Below are 15,195 nucleotides of genomic sequence, written 5' to 3' on the forward strand. Positions count from 1 at the left end.
TGTTTGAAGTGACTTATTCATTCTTATTAAAACCAGAATATGAAAAAAAGCAAAACGTACAGACACAGGTAATCGTAACACTGAACTCATATAAAAAAATCACCTAGGACCAAAATCCAGAAAGGAAAAGGTCGTGAATGTTTGTATGGAAAAATTACTACTAATGTTTCCTCTTAAATTTCTTATGAACATAGGTACCTTGACTTCTGATGTCTTGTCTTCAGCATGAGTGGCGTTGCAATATTCCCTAATCACTAGTTGACTGTACTCATCAAAAGGCGAATTGTCAGGAACATTGACCGTGGAGCGACCATATACTCCTGTCAATGAAAAATACATAATTATATTTTAGGGATCGCTCCTACAAGTTCAATTCCGGTTACGACAGCGCAGGATTGCTGTCGACTGCATTGCCGCAGGAAAGGATGTCCGATATCCTGGTTGCAAGCAAACAATGCTGAGGTGCGATGCTGTTAATCTAATCTTAAATCGCTTTAGAGATAAACATCTATAAAATAAGTAATATTTTAGAAGTTATTTTATATGCCAATCAAATTAGATCCAAAAATAGCGTTTTAAGGAATTAATTCCAAGCAAGCTGGAAATCGTTTTAATACTTTCATTTGGTATTTGGTCCTAAATGCGTGTAAGTCGAGTTTGCTCCATCCCAGGAAGTTTGCATATATTTTGAGAGCGTAAGGAGATATTTTTTTATTTGGTTTGCCAACCATTCGATGTCAGAAAGAAAGCCCACCATCAATTATAATGGCCCTACCAGCAAGGTTTGGTGAATGGTTTGGGGAAAGCCGTTTACGGATTTTTGACATTATTAAAAGAAATTCATAGTGGCGGCCATTATTTACAAACTTTGACTAGGTATACATATTAAGGTACCTTTCAGATCCTTAGATATTAATTTTCATCATAATTAGAACGAATTTTCCGTACAAGGTACCGTTTTCGATCTGGGTACAAGCAAAAAACTGAAAAAGAGCAAAAAACACACCTCCTGGGATAGCAAACTCGGATTTCACGCATTTAGGACCCAATGAAGGTATCAAAACGATTTCCAGCTTGCTGGGAATTAAATCTTCGAATAAATCTAATTTGATTGGCTTATTAAGTAAGTAATTCCTGTCGGTTCTCGTCGACCAAGCTAACTCTGAACCGACTAAGTAAGCAACAGAGTGGGATCGTGTCACGCGAAACGTCAAATTCCTATGAATATAGATAGGTATATTACTATGACTCACGTATTTATGTAGATAATTAATGTATAATGCATATACTGTTCTCAAAGTTTTCATCATTAAAATCTATGAACGGCAGCAGAGCAGTATTTTTTTTACACAGATACAAAATACTTTATTAACAATAACAACATACATAATGGATATATACAGAGGATTACTACTTATAACCAGCTTAAATCTAAAATTTTAGACCCTTGATGCATTGTATCAAGGATGCTGGCAGCATTTCCTCGTTGTATCGCAATACTGATAGTTGCGCGAGGAAGCCGCCAGCTCTTCGGTCACCAGTTACGTCAACCAGACGTATCGCGATTTCTGCAAAAAACTTATGCGCGCTGGGACCCTATGGACCTAGAGTTTCAACGCCAAATGGTACAAAAATAAATAGTTATATTAAGATTGATATCTGGGGGCACGGCAGTGCCCGCCAAATCGAGTAAAAAAGCGGCACGGCCGTACCATCCTTTTCTCGAAGCAGTTCAGGCCATTTTCGACCCCCCTATAACTTCGTTGTGGATAAAACAAAAAGACTGTTTTTTTAGTAACCAAGCAAGCATTGTATAAACACAGTGTATTGCCAATTTCATTCAATTTGAAGTTTCTTAATTGCCAAGTCAATATAGTTATTTTAAACATAAAAGATTTTTAATATTGATATGGTCAGTATAAGATGTTGTTAGGTTAGCTAATTACGTAATAACTTAAGACAAAAGTAGAGACTGAATAAATTAACCGACTTATTTATTACATGGATCTCACTACTTTTTACGGTAGAGTTACGTGAGTTGCGAGACTTGTTTTTTTTACAAGTTATGTTTTTGATGGCATTATATATATTAATATTGATATGTGCTTTAATATGGCCACATTTATAAGGCGAACTATTTTAACTACGATACTGCCTACGTTAAACAAAATTATGATAGTAAATATTTTGTATAAATTAGATTTTTGTTTTTAGTTTCATATCACTATACTTCGACCACAGGAAACAAGTGATAAGCGATTTGCAAGTTTCATAACATTGTTTGAATTCGCAATATAGGTAGATAGGGTAAACCGTCTATTACTGGCCACCCTCCAATTACTGGCCACCTAATACTAAAAGGGATTCTGTTTAATAATCAATCACACAATCTAAGTTAATCATATCAGAATCAGAACGATAGTTACTTTGTTTACTTGAATTGTGTAAATAAATAAATAGAATTCTCATTTTAGCCATTTTAGTGTAAGGTGGTCAGTAATTGGAGGGTGGCCAGTAATAGACGGTTTACCCTACGTACCTACCGATTCTTTCTTCGTAAGTACCAGTCTTATTTTAACACCAAGTAAAAAAAAAAAAGTTTTCCACCTCTGGACAAAAGTCTACTTAATGTTATTCAAAAAGTGGTCATTTGACATTTCGTGGCTAAATATTATATGATATGATATGATATTTATTTATTTCATAATATAAAAAAAAATATAAATTATTGTCAATATATAAGAATTAATATTATGATCGTCAAGAGTACATTACAAAATACAAGATATTCTAACACACAATACAACACAGCTCAAGGTTTCAGGAATTCGTCCATGGTGTAACACGAGGAAACCGAAAGATTTTAATAGTGTATTAAAAGTCTCAAATTTTGACTAAAATATCATATAAACTTTTCTGGATTTCGCCTAGTTTCAGAGTTAATACCAATTGAAAAAAAACATCATCTTATTGTATTTAGTGGAAAACGCCGTTTTGATGGCTGTGATACCATTATGGGACATAGTGTAATTGATACCAATACCATATCCTTATTGATAGATGTCAAAAAGTGACAAGTAACCTTTGCAAAAACTAGGTTTTACATAAAAAATCGTATAAATTCATTTTCAGTGCCAGTTTTACCATAACATAACATTAACGTTTTATAAACAAATAAACTAAAAAATTTGAAAAAAAAATATGGCGAAATTTACTTAAACTCTATAACATTTTCTCCTTCTTTTGGCCTCAGAAGTGCGGGGTTAAAATCTTTCGGGTGCCTTGTGTTACACCGTGTAATAGTATTTCGTATGTTACAATTGTGGACTTCATCGGCTCATTTTATGTTTTTAAGTTTCGCTTCACATTCTTCACTGTATCGTGTATATATTATGGAGCATACAGTTAATATTCTTTTCGATTTAAATAAATCTCGAAAAGATGTATTTCTGGGTACACCCGCCACGATACGAAGAGCTTTTTAGGGTTCCGTAGCCAAATGGCATAAAACGGAACCCTTATAGTTTCGCCATGTCCGTCTGTCTGTCTGTCTGTCCGAGGCTTTGCTCCGTGATCGTTAGTGCTAGAAAGCTGAAATTTGGCATGGATATATAAATCAATAAAGCCGACAAAGTCGTACAATAAAATCTAAAAATTTAATTTTTTTTAGGGTACCTCCCCTACACGTAAAGTGGGGGAGAAATATTTTTTCGCTTCAACCCTAGAGTGTGGGGTATCGTTGGAAAGGTCTTTCAAAACTAATAGGGGTTTTCAAGAAATTTTTTGATAAAGTGATTATATTCGGAGATAATCACTCCTAAAGAAAAAAAAAATGTGTCCCCCCCCTCTAACTTTTGAACCATAGGTCCAAAAAATATGAAAAAAATCGTGGAAGTAGAGCTTAAGAAAGACATTAAATGAAAACTATAGCAAACATGATCAGTTTAGCTGTTTTTGAGTTATCGCAAAAAGTTTTCCCTTCATAGTAAAAAGACTTACTTTAATTAGGTACTGATTATGCAAAATTTTTATTTTATTTGTTTAACTCGGGTGAAAGGTACCGTTTCATCCCTTGGTTAACAATTTACTATACTTTAAGCTCCAGTTTAGCTTATTGTGACGGAAGAGTAACTACGGAACCCTACACTGAGCGTGGCCCGACATGCTCTTGGCCGGTTTTTTTTTGTAAAATTAGCACTATTTTACTATCCGTTGTGTTAGCCGAAAGGACAGCACCGTAGGCATAATACATCTGTAGGAGAGTTTTTGGCGACATCAGTTTACCAAGCTCACGCAGTGCATACTCGTATATCCCTAGCCCTAGCCCTAGCCCTAGCCCTAAGGGTCGGCAATGCACATACGATATCCCTGGAGTTTGCCCATACGGTAGTTGCGGTATCATCACTATCATCAGACGGTTAGTTACTTCACCAGCTCATCAGGCGCAACAGATACGAGTATTCTTGTACAAATTGCACAAAAAAGGCGCACTCAATGCTATAGATATACTTAGAACATTATCTAGCAGTCAGCCTTCAGACAAAGCAGATAAGTTTAAGCTAATGAGCATGAATTCTATTCTATTTTATGTTTGAATAATAAGGAAAATAACATAACAAGGACGGATAATAAGTTATCTGCTCAACTAAGTAACCTACAGTAGTTGTTGTTCTGGGGAGCGATTATTTTGAATTCTCTCGTGCATATATTTATTGCAGAAATGTTGGTGGATTAACCAGTGCATAGCATTAAAAAGTAGTACATGAAAATCTAAAACGGTTGAAACGCTGAAATAAGATCCAATTTATAGCCGCATGTTACTTGTCATAAAATTACAACAAAAGTTGAGAGTTTGGTGGTAGGCATGAAAAAAGTACCTAATCATGTCAGGGTGTCAGTATTCAGTTCTTTGTTATAATAAGTATGTATTATAGAACTGAATATCATAATGTTATAATATATAGTTTAGAAAGAATAAAAATATTGAACATAAATACATATTTAATGAACATTATTACAATGTAAAACTAGGGTCATAATTATAAATAATAGGTGGTTCAAACTGCTTGGGTTAAAACAGTCTTAAATAGTCATTAAAGATGTTAAGAAATACCAGTAGTGTAAATTCAAACCGATCTTGTTTAACAATGTATGTATTCACGCAAATTTTGTTTAAACTTAACCTAAGTAGATTATATGCAGTTTATTCTGTACTCTGTAGGTACCTAGTATAAGGCACAAAGTACTTATAATACGAGTAATTATTGAGAGCGCACTATTCGCCAACAAACTGTCTTCAGTTTGGCGAAGCTTTTGAATGTAGTCATAAGTATTTTTTTTAATAAAAAAATATTAAATAAAATAAAAAAAGCGGCCAAGTGCGAGTCGGACTCGCTCATGAAGGGTTCCGTACCATTTATGACGTATTAAAAAAACTACTTACTAGATCTCCTTCAAAACAATTTTCGATGGAAGTTTGCATGGTAATGTATATCATATATTTTATTTAGTTTTATCATTCTGTTATTTTAGAAGTTACAGGGGGGGACACATTTTACCACTTTGGAAGTGTCTCTCGCACAAACTATTCAGTTTAGAAAAAAATGATATTAGAAACCTCAATATCATTTTTGAAGACCTAACCATAGATACCCCACACGTATGGGTTTGATGAAAATTTTTTTTTTTTAATTTTATGATGTATTTAAAAAAATACTACTAACCAGATCTCGTTCAAACCAATTTTTGGTGGAAGTTTGCATGGTAATGTACATCATATATTTTCTTTAGTTTAATCATTCTGTTATTTTAGAAGTTACGGGGGCGAAGTGTCTCTCGCGCAAACTATTCAGTTTAGAAAAAAATGACATTAGAAACCTCAATATCATTTTTGAAGACCTATCCATAGATACCCCACACGTATGGGTTTGATGAAAAAAACATTTTTGAGTTTCAGTTCCAAGATCCCCCAAAATGTATTGTTTTTTTTTTCTATTTTTGTGTGAAAATCTTAATGCGGTTCATAGAATACATCTACTTACCAAGTTTGAACAGTATAGTTCTTATAGTTTCGGAAAGAAGTGGCTGTGAGACAAACGGACAGACAGACGGACAAGACGAATCTATAAGGGTTCCGTTTTTGCCATTTGGCTACGGAACCCTAAAAAGCAAATAAACTGAACAGATTTAATTATTAATAAAAAATAACAGTTCGTAAATACTCACATACCTAAATGAATAAAATAAAAATGTTTAGTTTATTAAGTAAGCTCTTATTTTGTACTCACCCAAAGCTAGTGAAGCAACAACAACAAATTTCCACAACATATCGAAGCCGTTTTAAGTGCCAAATAAGCAGCCGCAACTGGAGCCCTACTCCTGGGGGGCACGTTATAAACACCACAATACTGCTACAATAACATGTTTGTATTCACACACACATGCTTCTGTCTCATTCAAGTGATAAGAAATTTCGCATGGTTCACATTGAGATGAGGGGCTGACCAGATAAAAAAAAAATCGTTAAACTTAAATCCTTCAAACCTGCAGTTCGTAAAACTAGAGACAAGTCAATATTAAAACAATCAAATTACAGTGGCGGCGCATTACTTAGTGCAGCAGATGTCGCTTGTTAAGTACGAGTAGGTATACAGCGAGGCAACGCCAACAGCATGTTTAGATTACAACTAGTAAAGAAATTAGTATATTTATATTAAATATTTTGATTTGTGTAAGTTGTTGGGCTCTCACTTTTTAGGGTTCCGTAGACAAAATGGCAAAAACGGAACTCTTTTATATTTTCCTCAGTCCGTATGTATTTAGGAGGAATATATATTTAGGAGGGGCACTCCACACATGTAATTAAAATTGTAAAAGTGTTTCTTCCAGTAAAATAAATACGTACCAAGTATTCGTCCACGTATCAACCGATATGTCTTTAAAAATAACATTGGGATTGCTAATAGGGTTTTTTAACCCAGTGTATTAAAAAAATCATAACGTAAAGCTTAATAACTTCTTTCCACGAAAATTATTTTTCAAAATGAAAATGAAATGAATATAAAAGCATTTATTTCGGACAATTATCATCCATATTATGTTAGTAACAACAAGTTTACATTATGTATGTTAGTATAGTTTCTATTTTTCTCCGTGAGCTTCTACGGATTATCGTCTTATCTGTTGTTTAAAAACCGCAAAGGCGCGTGCCACTATGAAAAAATGGTGAGGCCGCATAGGTAGTATTTATTGAATTAGTACTCTATTGAGCACGGAATAAGATTCATTATGAACTAATACAGAATTCTAACAGAATAGCTGTCTGATCTCTATTGGTGCGTCTAAGGTAGGCGACTGAACGCTCTCAAACCAGCTTAACTTGTGACACTGCGATCCGAAACAAAGATACGTATTCGAAGACCTCGCTTGCACTGGTAATGCGAGCGCACGGCTAGCTAGCGCCAAGGAAGCAATGTTATGTTTCTCGAAGAGCAGGTAAAAAACAGGGCCGGATTTTCACACAAATATATTTGGGTGGTTTTACGTTCTTTAATTTAAAGAGATAAAACATAACACTATTTAAATAGTAGGTACACATCTAATACACCCCCACTTTACGTGTAGGGGAGGTACTACACGTAAAGTGGGGGTGAATTTTTTTTTTTGCTTCAACCCTAGAGTGTGGGGTACTTATCGTTGGAAAGGTCTTCCAAAACTAATAGGGGTTTTCAAGAAACATTTTTTGATAAAGTGAATATATTCGGAGATAATCGCTCCGAAAGAAAAAAAAATGTGTAACTCCCTCTAACTTTTGAACCATAGGTCCAAAAAATATGAAAAAAATCGTGGAAGTAGAGCTTAAGAAAGACATTAAATGAAAACTATAGCGGACATGATCAGTTTAGCTGTTTTTGAGTTATCGCAAAAAGTTTCCCCTTCATAGTAAAAAGACTTACTTTAATTAGGTACTGATTATGCAAATTTGCCTATTTGTTTAACTAGCGTGAAAGGTACCGTTTCATCCCTTGGTTAACAATTTACTATACTTTAAGCTCCAGTTTAGCTTATTGTGACGGAAGAGTAACTATGGAACCCTACACTGAGCGTGGCCCGACATGCTCCTGGCCGATTTTATTTCATAGTGGCACGCGCCTTTGCGGTTTTTAAACAATAGATAAGACGATAATCCGTAGAAGCTCACGGAGAAAAATAGAAACTATATAAATTATAATGACAATTAGAATTGACATGCAAGGACATCCAATGAGCGAGGATAAGACTTTCCATCCTCGCAGCGATCACCCTCAGGAGAGTGTTGGCACGCGCTCGCCCAGGGACGCCACCCGCTTGCGCTAATACCATAGATATAAGAAGTAAGGAGATTTATAACGAAGCATAATTTTAACGAGTCTCGCTGTCTCCAACTGTCCCCCACCACATCATTAAAGGCGTGGCCAGACAACCAACTCACGCGCTGTGATTGGCCATACCGCGCGGTGTAGGAGCCTAGAGCGGCGGCACTAGAGGGAGGACAATTCGATAGAGCTATCGATATTTTATATGTTCTGAATATGACCTTAGAGTTTTGACATTTTTGGTTTAAGTAATAATTGCCATTGACTTAATTTATATTCCTTTAAATATTTGACCTTATTTGCGAGCTAAGAATTTTAAGGTACGTGTAAGGTATATTAGTTGATCCATAAGTTCGCTCACAAAGGTTTTTACTGATAAAATGTAATACAAAGCTTTTAATTTAAAAAAAAAAAAACATATACCATGACGCGAAAGCTTGCGAATGGTAAACTAATCAAATTGGTTAAAATTGTAGTCATTATTTGATGTAATATTTGTTTAAATTGTTTACTTTGGGATTGTCATTAGACGCGAGCGCTCGCCTGGATTGTACTTTACAAAACGGAGTAAAAATCAGTGTTACATAAAAAAAATAGTTTCAGTTTATTATAGCATATTTCGTCACCAATTGAAAGCAATTCCAGCATGTTACATAGAGTTATGAAGAACTGCGAAAGCAAGTTATAGTAAATTATATTGTAAGTATAATGCACCATCAAATAAGCTCTTAAATCATATGTACGAATAATAAGGAAACAGTAATCATAATTATCAGTAAAAATCTTTCTGATAGAACTTTTGGTTCGACTACTTAGTCGAACCACACAACACTTATACAATACAATTGTATACATATGTTATACTTATACAATATACTATTATTTTAAATATATTTATATTCTATCGTTATATAAATGAGGCGAAGTGTAACTGGAAACATTTTTCTTGAAAATTATCCGAACAAATAACACTTTTCTCGCTCGGAAACCAGTTAGGGCCTCTACCTGTAGCATCTATCCATTTTTCTTTAATACTGGGATTTTTCGGGAAACTGGAAAAAATTGCAATCATGAACATATTTGATTATACCTGTAGTAGTGCAGTTATTAGAATCGTTGCTAAGAATCTGAATAAAATATACTTATTAATTAAATTAAATTAAATAAGCCTTTAATCCACATATGAATCACTTGTAAATACAAATATTAAGTTGTCTTATTATAAAATGTCTCTTAGTGTGGTGTGCCTGTCGGCATAGGCCTCTTCCAACTCTTTCCAGTGCTGTCTGTCTAAAGCAACTCTGGTCCAGCGGGGTCCTAGAGTAAACTAGATGTCATCTTCCCATCTGGTTATTTGTTGACCTTTTTTGCGCTTGCAACCGAATGGGTACCAGTGGGTCACTTGCTTGCTCCATTTTTCTTTGTTGTCTCGCAGCATGTGGCCTGTCCACCTCGACTTTTGTTGGTCAATACGCTCGAGTATGTCCTTTACTTTTGTTCTTCGCCTTATTTCCTCGTTCCGGATTCTGTCCCTTAGTTTTGTACCAAGCATACTTCTCTCCATAGCTCGTTGGCATTTGACGAGTTTGTCTCTGTGTTCTGCTGTTAATGACCAGGTTTCACATCCGTATGTCATGCATGGGAGGATGCACGTATTGAACGTCTTTCTCTTTATATAGGTACCTAGGTCCTTACTTTTCATTATTGTTTTTAGTGACCAGTATTTTCCCCATCCACATGCTATTCGTTTGTCGATTTCTTTGGTCATTTGGTCTTTGGGGAAAATAATTTGACCCAGGTACACATATTGGTCGACATATTCAAAAGCGCAAAAATTAAGGTGATCTGTTTCTAGGTTTTATTTGAATTTGAATTCGGGTTCGAATAGTGTAGAAGTTTGTAGCTATACTCTGGATTTATTTGCGATTTCATGAAGATTTGTGTTTTTGTTTTAAACTGGGGATCCACTCTTTTCCCTTTTCTCTAAGTTCTTTCAGCGCCTTTTTGCTACCATCTGTTTTTTCTGTGTGCTTTCAGTGTATGCTTTCGTCTCTCTGTTCTGTCTTTTCTTAGACTTTCTCTTATGTCCTTGCTTAGTTTGGCTATTTTAGTTCTGTTTTCTTTACTCTTTGCTGAAGCAATTAGCTGTCTTCTTTGGTCAATAAGGTCCAGTGTTCTGTCGCTATGCTTTACTTTTGCGTCTTTTGCCACTCCTTTTGTCATTCCTGCGAGCGTTGATTCCAGGTTGTTGTATATTGATATTATGTCGAGGTTAGAGTTGGCAATTTCTATTAGGAATGTAGACACAGGTTTCCCATTTTCTCTAAATTGCTTTTCCGTAGGTATTTTAGTGCTAGGGTGTATGTTCTTCCTTTTCAATTTTGGTGTTTTCATATTTAAGCGGCTACGTACCATGCGGTGGTCCGTATTGAAGTTAAGGTTCTGTACTATGTGTGCATCATTGAAGGATTTAACTTTATTAGTTATCATGTAGTCAATCTCATTTTTGAAACGGCTATCTGGAGATGCCCATGTCCATTTGGTTTTAGGATGTTTTTTAAATACTGAATTTAGTATTGTCAGGTGGTTCTCAAGTAGGAACTCAATTAGTTTTTGCCCATGTTTGCTGCGTATTCCATGTCCAAATTTTCCCATGATGAATTCCCCCCCGATTTCCCTTTTCCCCACTTGGGCGTTGAAGTCTCCCATAATGATCAGGTTGTTATCAGAGTACTTTTTCACAATTTCAGAGAGATTCATGTAGAAATCTTCAATTTTGCTGATTGCGGACTGCTCGGTTGGTGCATAAACTTGTATTAGTGTCCAATCTTTCTTGAAGTTGGGAAAGTTTAAGTGCAGTACAGCTGTCCTGTCACATATTCCTTCAAATTCCTTTATATTATTTTTGTGTTTTGCTTTTACTAGGAAGCCTACTCCTCTGTGACCTGCTGTTTCTCCTTTGTGGAACATTATATAACCTTTATGCTCTTCTATTCCCTCCCCGTTCCTTCTCATCTCACTTATTCCAACGATATCCCATTTTATGTTTGATAGTGCAAGTTCCAGCTCCTGCAAGGATTCTGGTGTACGGAGTGTTCTGGTGTTGAGTGTACATATATGTAGAGTGTTGTTCTTATTTTTGTTTTGACTTTTTCCCGTTTTCGCTTAGTTTGTTCACAACTGGAGGGTTTTCATAATTTTTGTGTTTAGTTGGAAGGTTTTGGTCGGCTTCTCCCTCGGTGACCAACCGTAGGCCTCTGCTGGTGAATTTGGTCTTCCTCGCTCAAGGTAGGAGAGTATGCCAGGTTTAATGATGTCCTTTGCTGTTGGTTTTTCCATCAACTGAGTCAGTTCGCTATGTAAACTGACTTTTTTCTGGGCTGAAGTACTAGGTGAGCTTGAGGTGCCTCTCTTCCTTTTCTCCCGGTTGTTGTCTTTTGGAGTTTTCACAATTAATTTGTTGTATTTTATATATGCAATATTTCCTTTGTTTTTTTCCTCTTTCAATCGCAAAAGTAGCTGTCTCCTTGTTTCTAGTACTTCTTTGGGAAAATCTTCGTTTACATAGATACCTGAAGGCAACTTGTTTTTTTTTTAAATCGTATGTTTTTTCCATCTTGTCGTTAGTGTAACAACTACAGGCTGGTTTTTGTGATCTGCCCGCTGCCCGATCCTGTAGATGTTGCTGATCTCTTGGCTGTCTAGGTGTATTCCCATGTCTATTATGATATCTTTGATGTAGTCTACCAGTTCGTTTTCGGATTTGCCTTTTTCTTCTATTCCAACGAACACCAAGTTATTTTTACGTTTGTCATTGTCTAAGATGGAGAGTTTTTGTTCTAATGCCGATATTTTCCCCTTGAGGATAATGTTTTCTTCGGACAGCGATTTAATTTTCTCGTCCAGTGCTTCGGTAACATTTTGTGTAACCGTGGTCGTTATTTCCAAGGTTTGTTGTTTTAATCATGCGTCAAGTTGTGACAGCAGTTTTTCCATGCACGCTTCCATCTTTGGTAGTATTTTGGTGTGGCAACACTTAACTCTTTCAGGCTGGTTTGCACGTCTATAGATGCCTTTACAACTTGCTAGGAGTGTCACTGTCGTTGTGTTGGTATTGACAGTTTAGATAACTAGTCTATGGTATAACGTTGAGATTCACTTTTAGGTTATAATGCCAGATGATTTTAACAGTTTTTTCCACAGCACTTGAGTTTTTTCACCATGATTATCGTTTAATATTGATTATTATAATATATTTTAAGTTTATTTAGTGCGACACTTTTGCTAAGACACTTTTTGCACAGGTTTTGGAATATTTATTCGCGGAGCGAGTTACAATACGTGGTTATAGTACGTACACCGGAACCGGAAGCTCGTAGTAATATACTTATAGGTATAAACTATAATTTATTACATAATTTGTACTTAATTAAATCAGTTTATTTTTTGACGTACCTATTCGATTTTTAATCCAAATTAATAAGTATTAAATTAAACATTAGGTGCATATAAAATAACTGTAAAATTTTACTTGAAAAAGAATTACTTTCATATACACTATATCCAAACATTTTTATCGATAACGCTCAAAGATCAATTATGCACGAGCACCACTCTATTTCGCGGCGTGAATGAAGGGAGCAGTTGGCGGTCGTACCAAGAAACAATAATGCCCCTGTGAATATTGTTAGCGGTTTAATGCATTGCGCCGTTGCTTAGGACACTACAAATAGTGTTCCATGCCAAAGTGTCAATGTAGAATGCATAGACAAATTGCCACGCGTTTGTATGACAACTTGGTCTGACTCAGAAAAATCATGTCACTGGATTTATTTGTTAAATGTGTGGTTTTATTGACTAATACGTGAAAAAAATTTACTTACATGTGATATGTAACTCCATGATCCTTATAGTTTTTGGATGCAGTCCTATTTCGACACAAAATAACGCTATAATTCGGCATTTCAATAAAATTGACGCGCACATTGTTCAATGACAGCTAATTTGCTACCAATTTGCTACTGTCTTATGGCGGGCCGGTATGGCCACGATGTGGCCATGTCGCGGCGATACGCGCCACGCCTCCGTCAGCCATCTAGAGGCTAATACAGACAGACATGTACAGTACTGACATAATATATAATATGACGACATTTTATAACTCTAATAGCGGCAACCGTGTGAAGTGGCAGTGTGGCAGTATATGTACCACAATCTGTAGAACGACTGCCTATTTCGTAACAAAACTTTACTCCTCGGCCAGAGATGGGCAATTTTTTTTCGAATGACGATTAACGATTGTGAACAAACAAATCAATCGCGAATGATGAATAAATTTTTCGAATGATTATTCGATTTCAATTCATTCGTGGAATAATTTATTCGCGAATAATATTATGCAAAATAACTATTTAGTATTTAGCTATTCTAAAGCAATAATTTAAAAAAATTCTATCGGTTTATCGAGTCTATTGGTTGTCCGTCATCTAGGGCTATCATAATATGTAAATAATTACAAATAAGTAATAATGAACATAGGTCTGTCTGAAATTTTCTAGTATATAAATTTTAAGAAAAAAAAAACCGACTTCAATGAGGGAGACCGGTGAAAGAAAGATTATTGTTGATTTTGGATTACATACAATGAAATTAAAAATACTGTAAAATACCCGCAATAGAGTATTCGACTATACTTAAAATAAAGTATTTCACACCATGCATGAAATAATATTAAAAATGGCTATAAATTTGCTTAAAAGAGTTCAGAAGTACCCTCAATTCCTCATGGAATCCATCATCAAAACTCAAGCTTGACAAAAATGTACCTTGAAAACCTAACTGCTTCACAAACATGCGAAGAGAACAAATTGCCAAACGTGAACTATGCGGCGTTGAACAGTTCCATTCTATTCATCATCAGCAGATCCGGTTCATCAAATGTCACTTCTACAAATGTAAATGCTTGATTTGATGATGAAAATTCTAAAAAAAATTATAAAAATTAAAAAATTCTAAGTCACTATATATATATACCTATATATGCCTTTACCTTTAGGTATATGTATATGTACCTTTAACATTTGAGAGTTCCCTTGATAAAATGAAATGCCTCATGGACCCCATCGTCAGAATTCAAACTTGACAAAAATTTGCCTTAAAAATCTAATTTGCTTCACAAACACAGCGAAGAGGACAAATCACCAAACGTGAACTATGCGTCGTTGAAGAATTCCATTCTGATCATCATCAGCAGTTCCACTTCATCAAATGTCACTTTTTAAATGTAAATGCTTGATTTGTTGATGAAAATATAAAAATCACTATTTGTATGCTCTTCACATTTGAAGAGTTCTCTCGATTCCTCGTGGATCCCATCATCAAAACTGAGTTTTGACAAAAACGGGACCAATCTGTATATATATAGTAAAAAAATAATTTTCAAAATCGGTTCAGAAATGACGGAGTTATGAAGTAACAAACAATAAAAATAGTTGTTTATTCATTTTTGCCATCTGAACAAGTAAGGAATAATTCATTTATTATTTCAAAACGTATGATTTATTTTTGAATAGATCATTTTCGTGAATAATCCCACGACAAATGATTGTTTATTCGAATAATTATTTAGATGAAAAATTATTCGAATAATGCCCAACTCTCTCCTCAGCCTACATCAACTAACGACAAACCGTGTCCGTGATAACTCAAGCACAAGTATCTGGATATTTAGTCAAAAATTATGGTCAATATAGATTAAACGTAGTAACCAGCATCAGCAGCAGCACCTGCTTTAAGCACTTGTAGTATATGTTCAATTAAAATAGGAAACTAAATTTAAATG

At 35.1% G+C, this 15,195-nt stretch overlaps 1 protein-coding gene and 1 pseudogene across 1 annotated transcript in view; both read right to left on the reverse strand.

Annotated features, from left to right (window-relative positions):
* Positions 1 to 15,195, reverse strand: part of LOC133519888 (27 kDa glycoprotein-like) — a 186,545-nt gene that overhangs the window by 10,560 nt on the left and 160,790 nt on the right. Inside the window, exons 2-3 of the mRNA XM_061854075.1 lie at positions 6,288 to 7,597; positions 199 to 320 (exon numbers count right to left, since the gene is read on the reverse strand). Coding sequence (XP_061710059.1) covers positions 199 to 320; positions 6,288 to 6,327 — 162 coding nt within the window. The 5' untranslated portion in view covers positions 6,328 to 7,597. The remainder of the gene's footprint in view (positions 1 to 198; positions 321 to 6,287; positions 7,598 to 15,195) is intronic.
* Positions 7,798 to 15,176, reverse strand: LOC133519488 (uncharacterized; annotated as a pseudogene).

The sequence above is a fragment of the Cydia pomonella genome, chromosome 7, assembly GCF_033807575.1.
Source record: "Cydia pomonella isolate Wapato2018A chromosome 7, ilCydPomo1, whole genome shotgun sequence".
Taxonomy (NCBI): domain Eukaryota; kingdom Metazoa; phylum Arthropoda; class Insecta; order Lepidoptera; family Tortricidae; genus Cydia; species Cydia pomonella.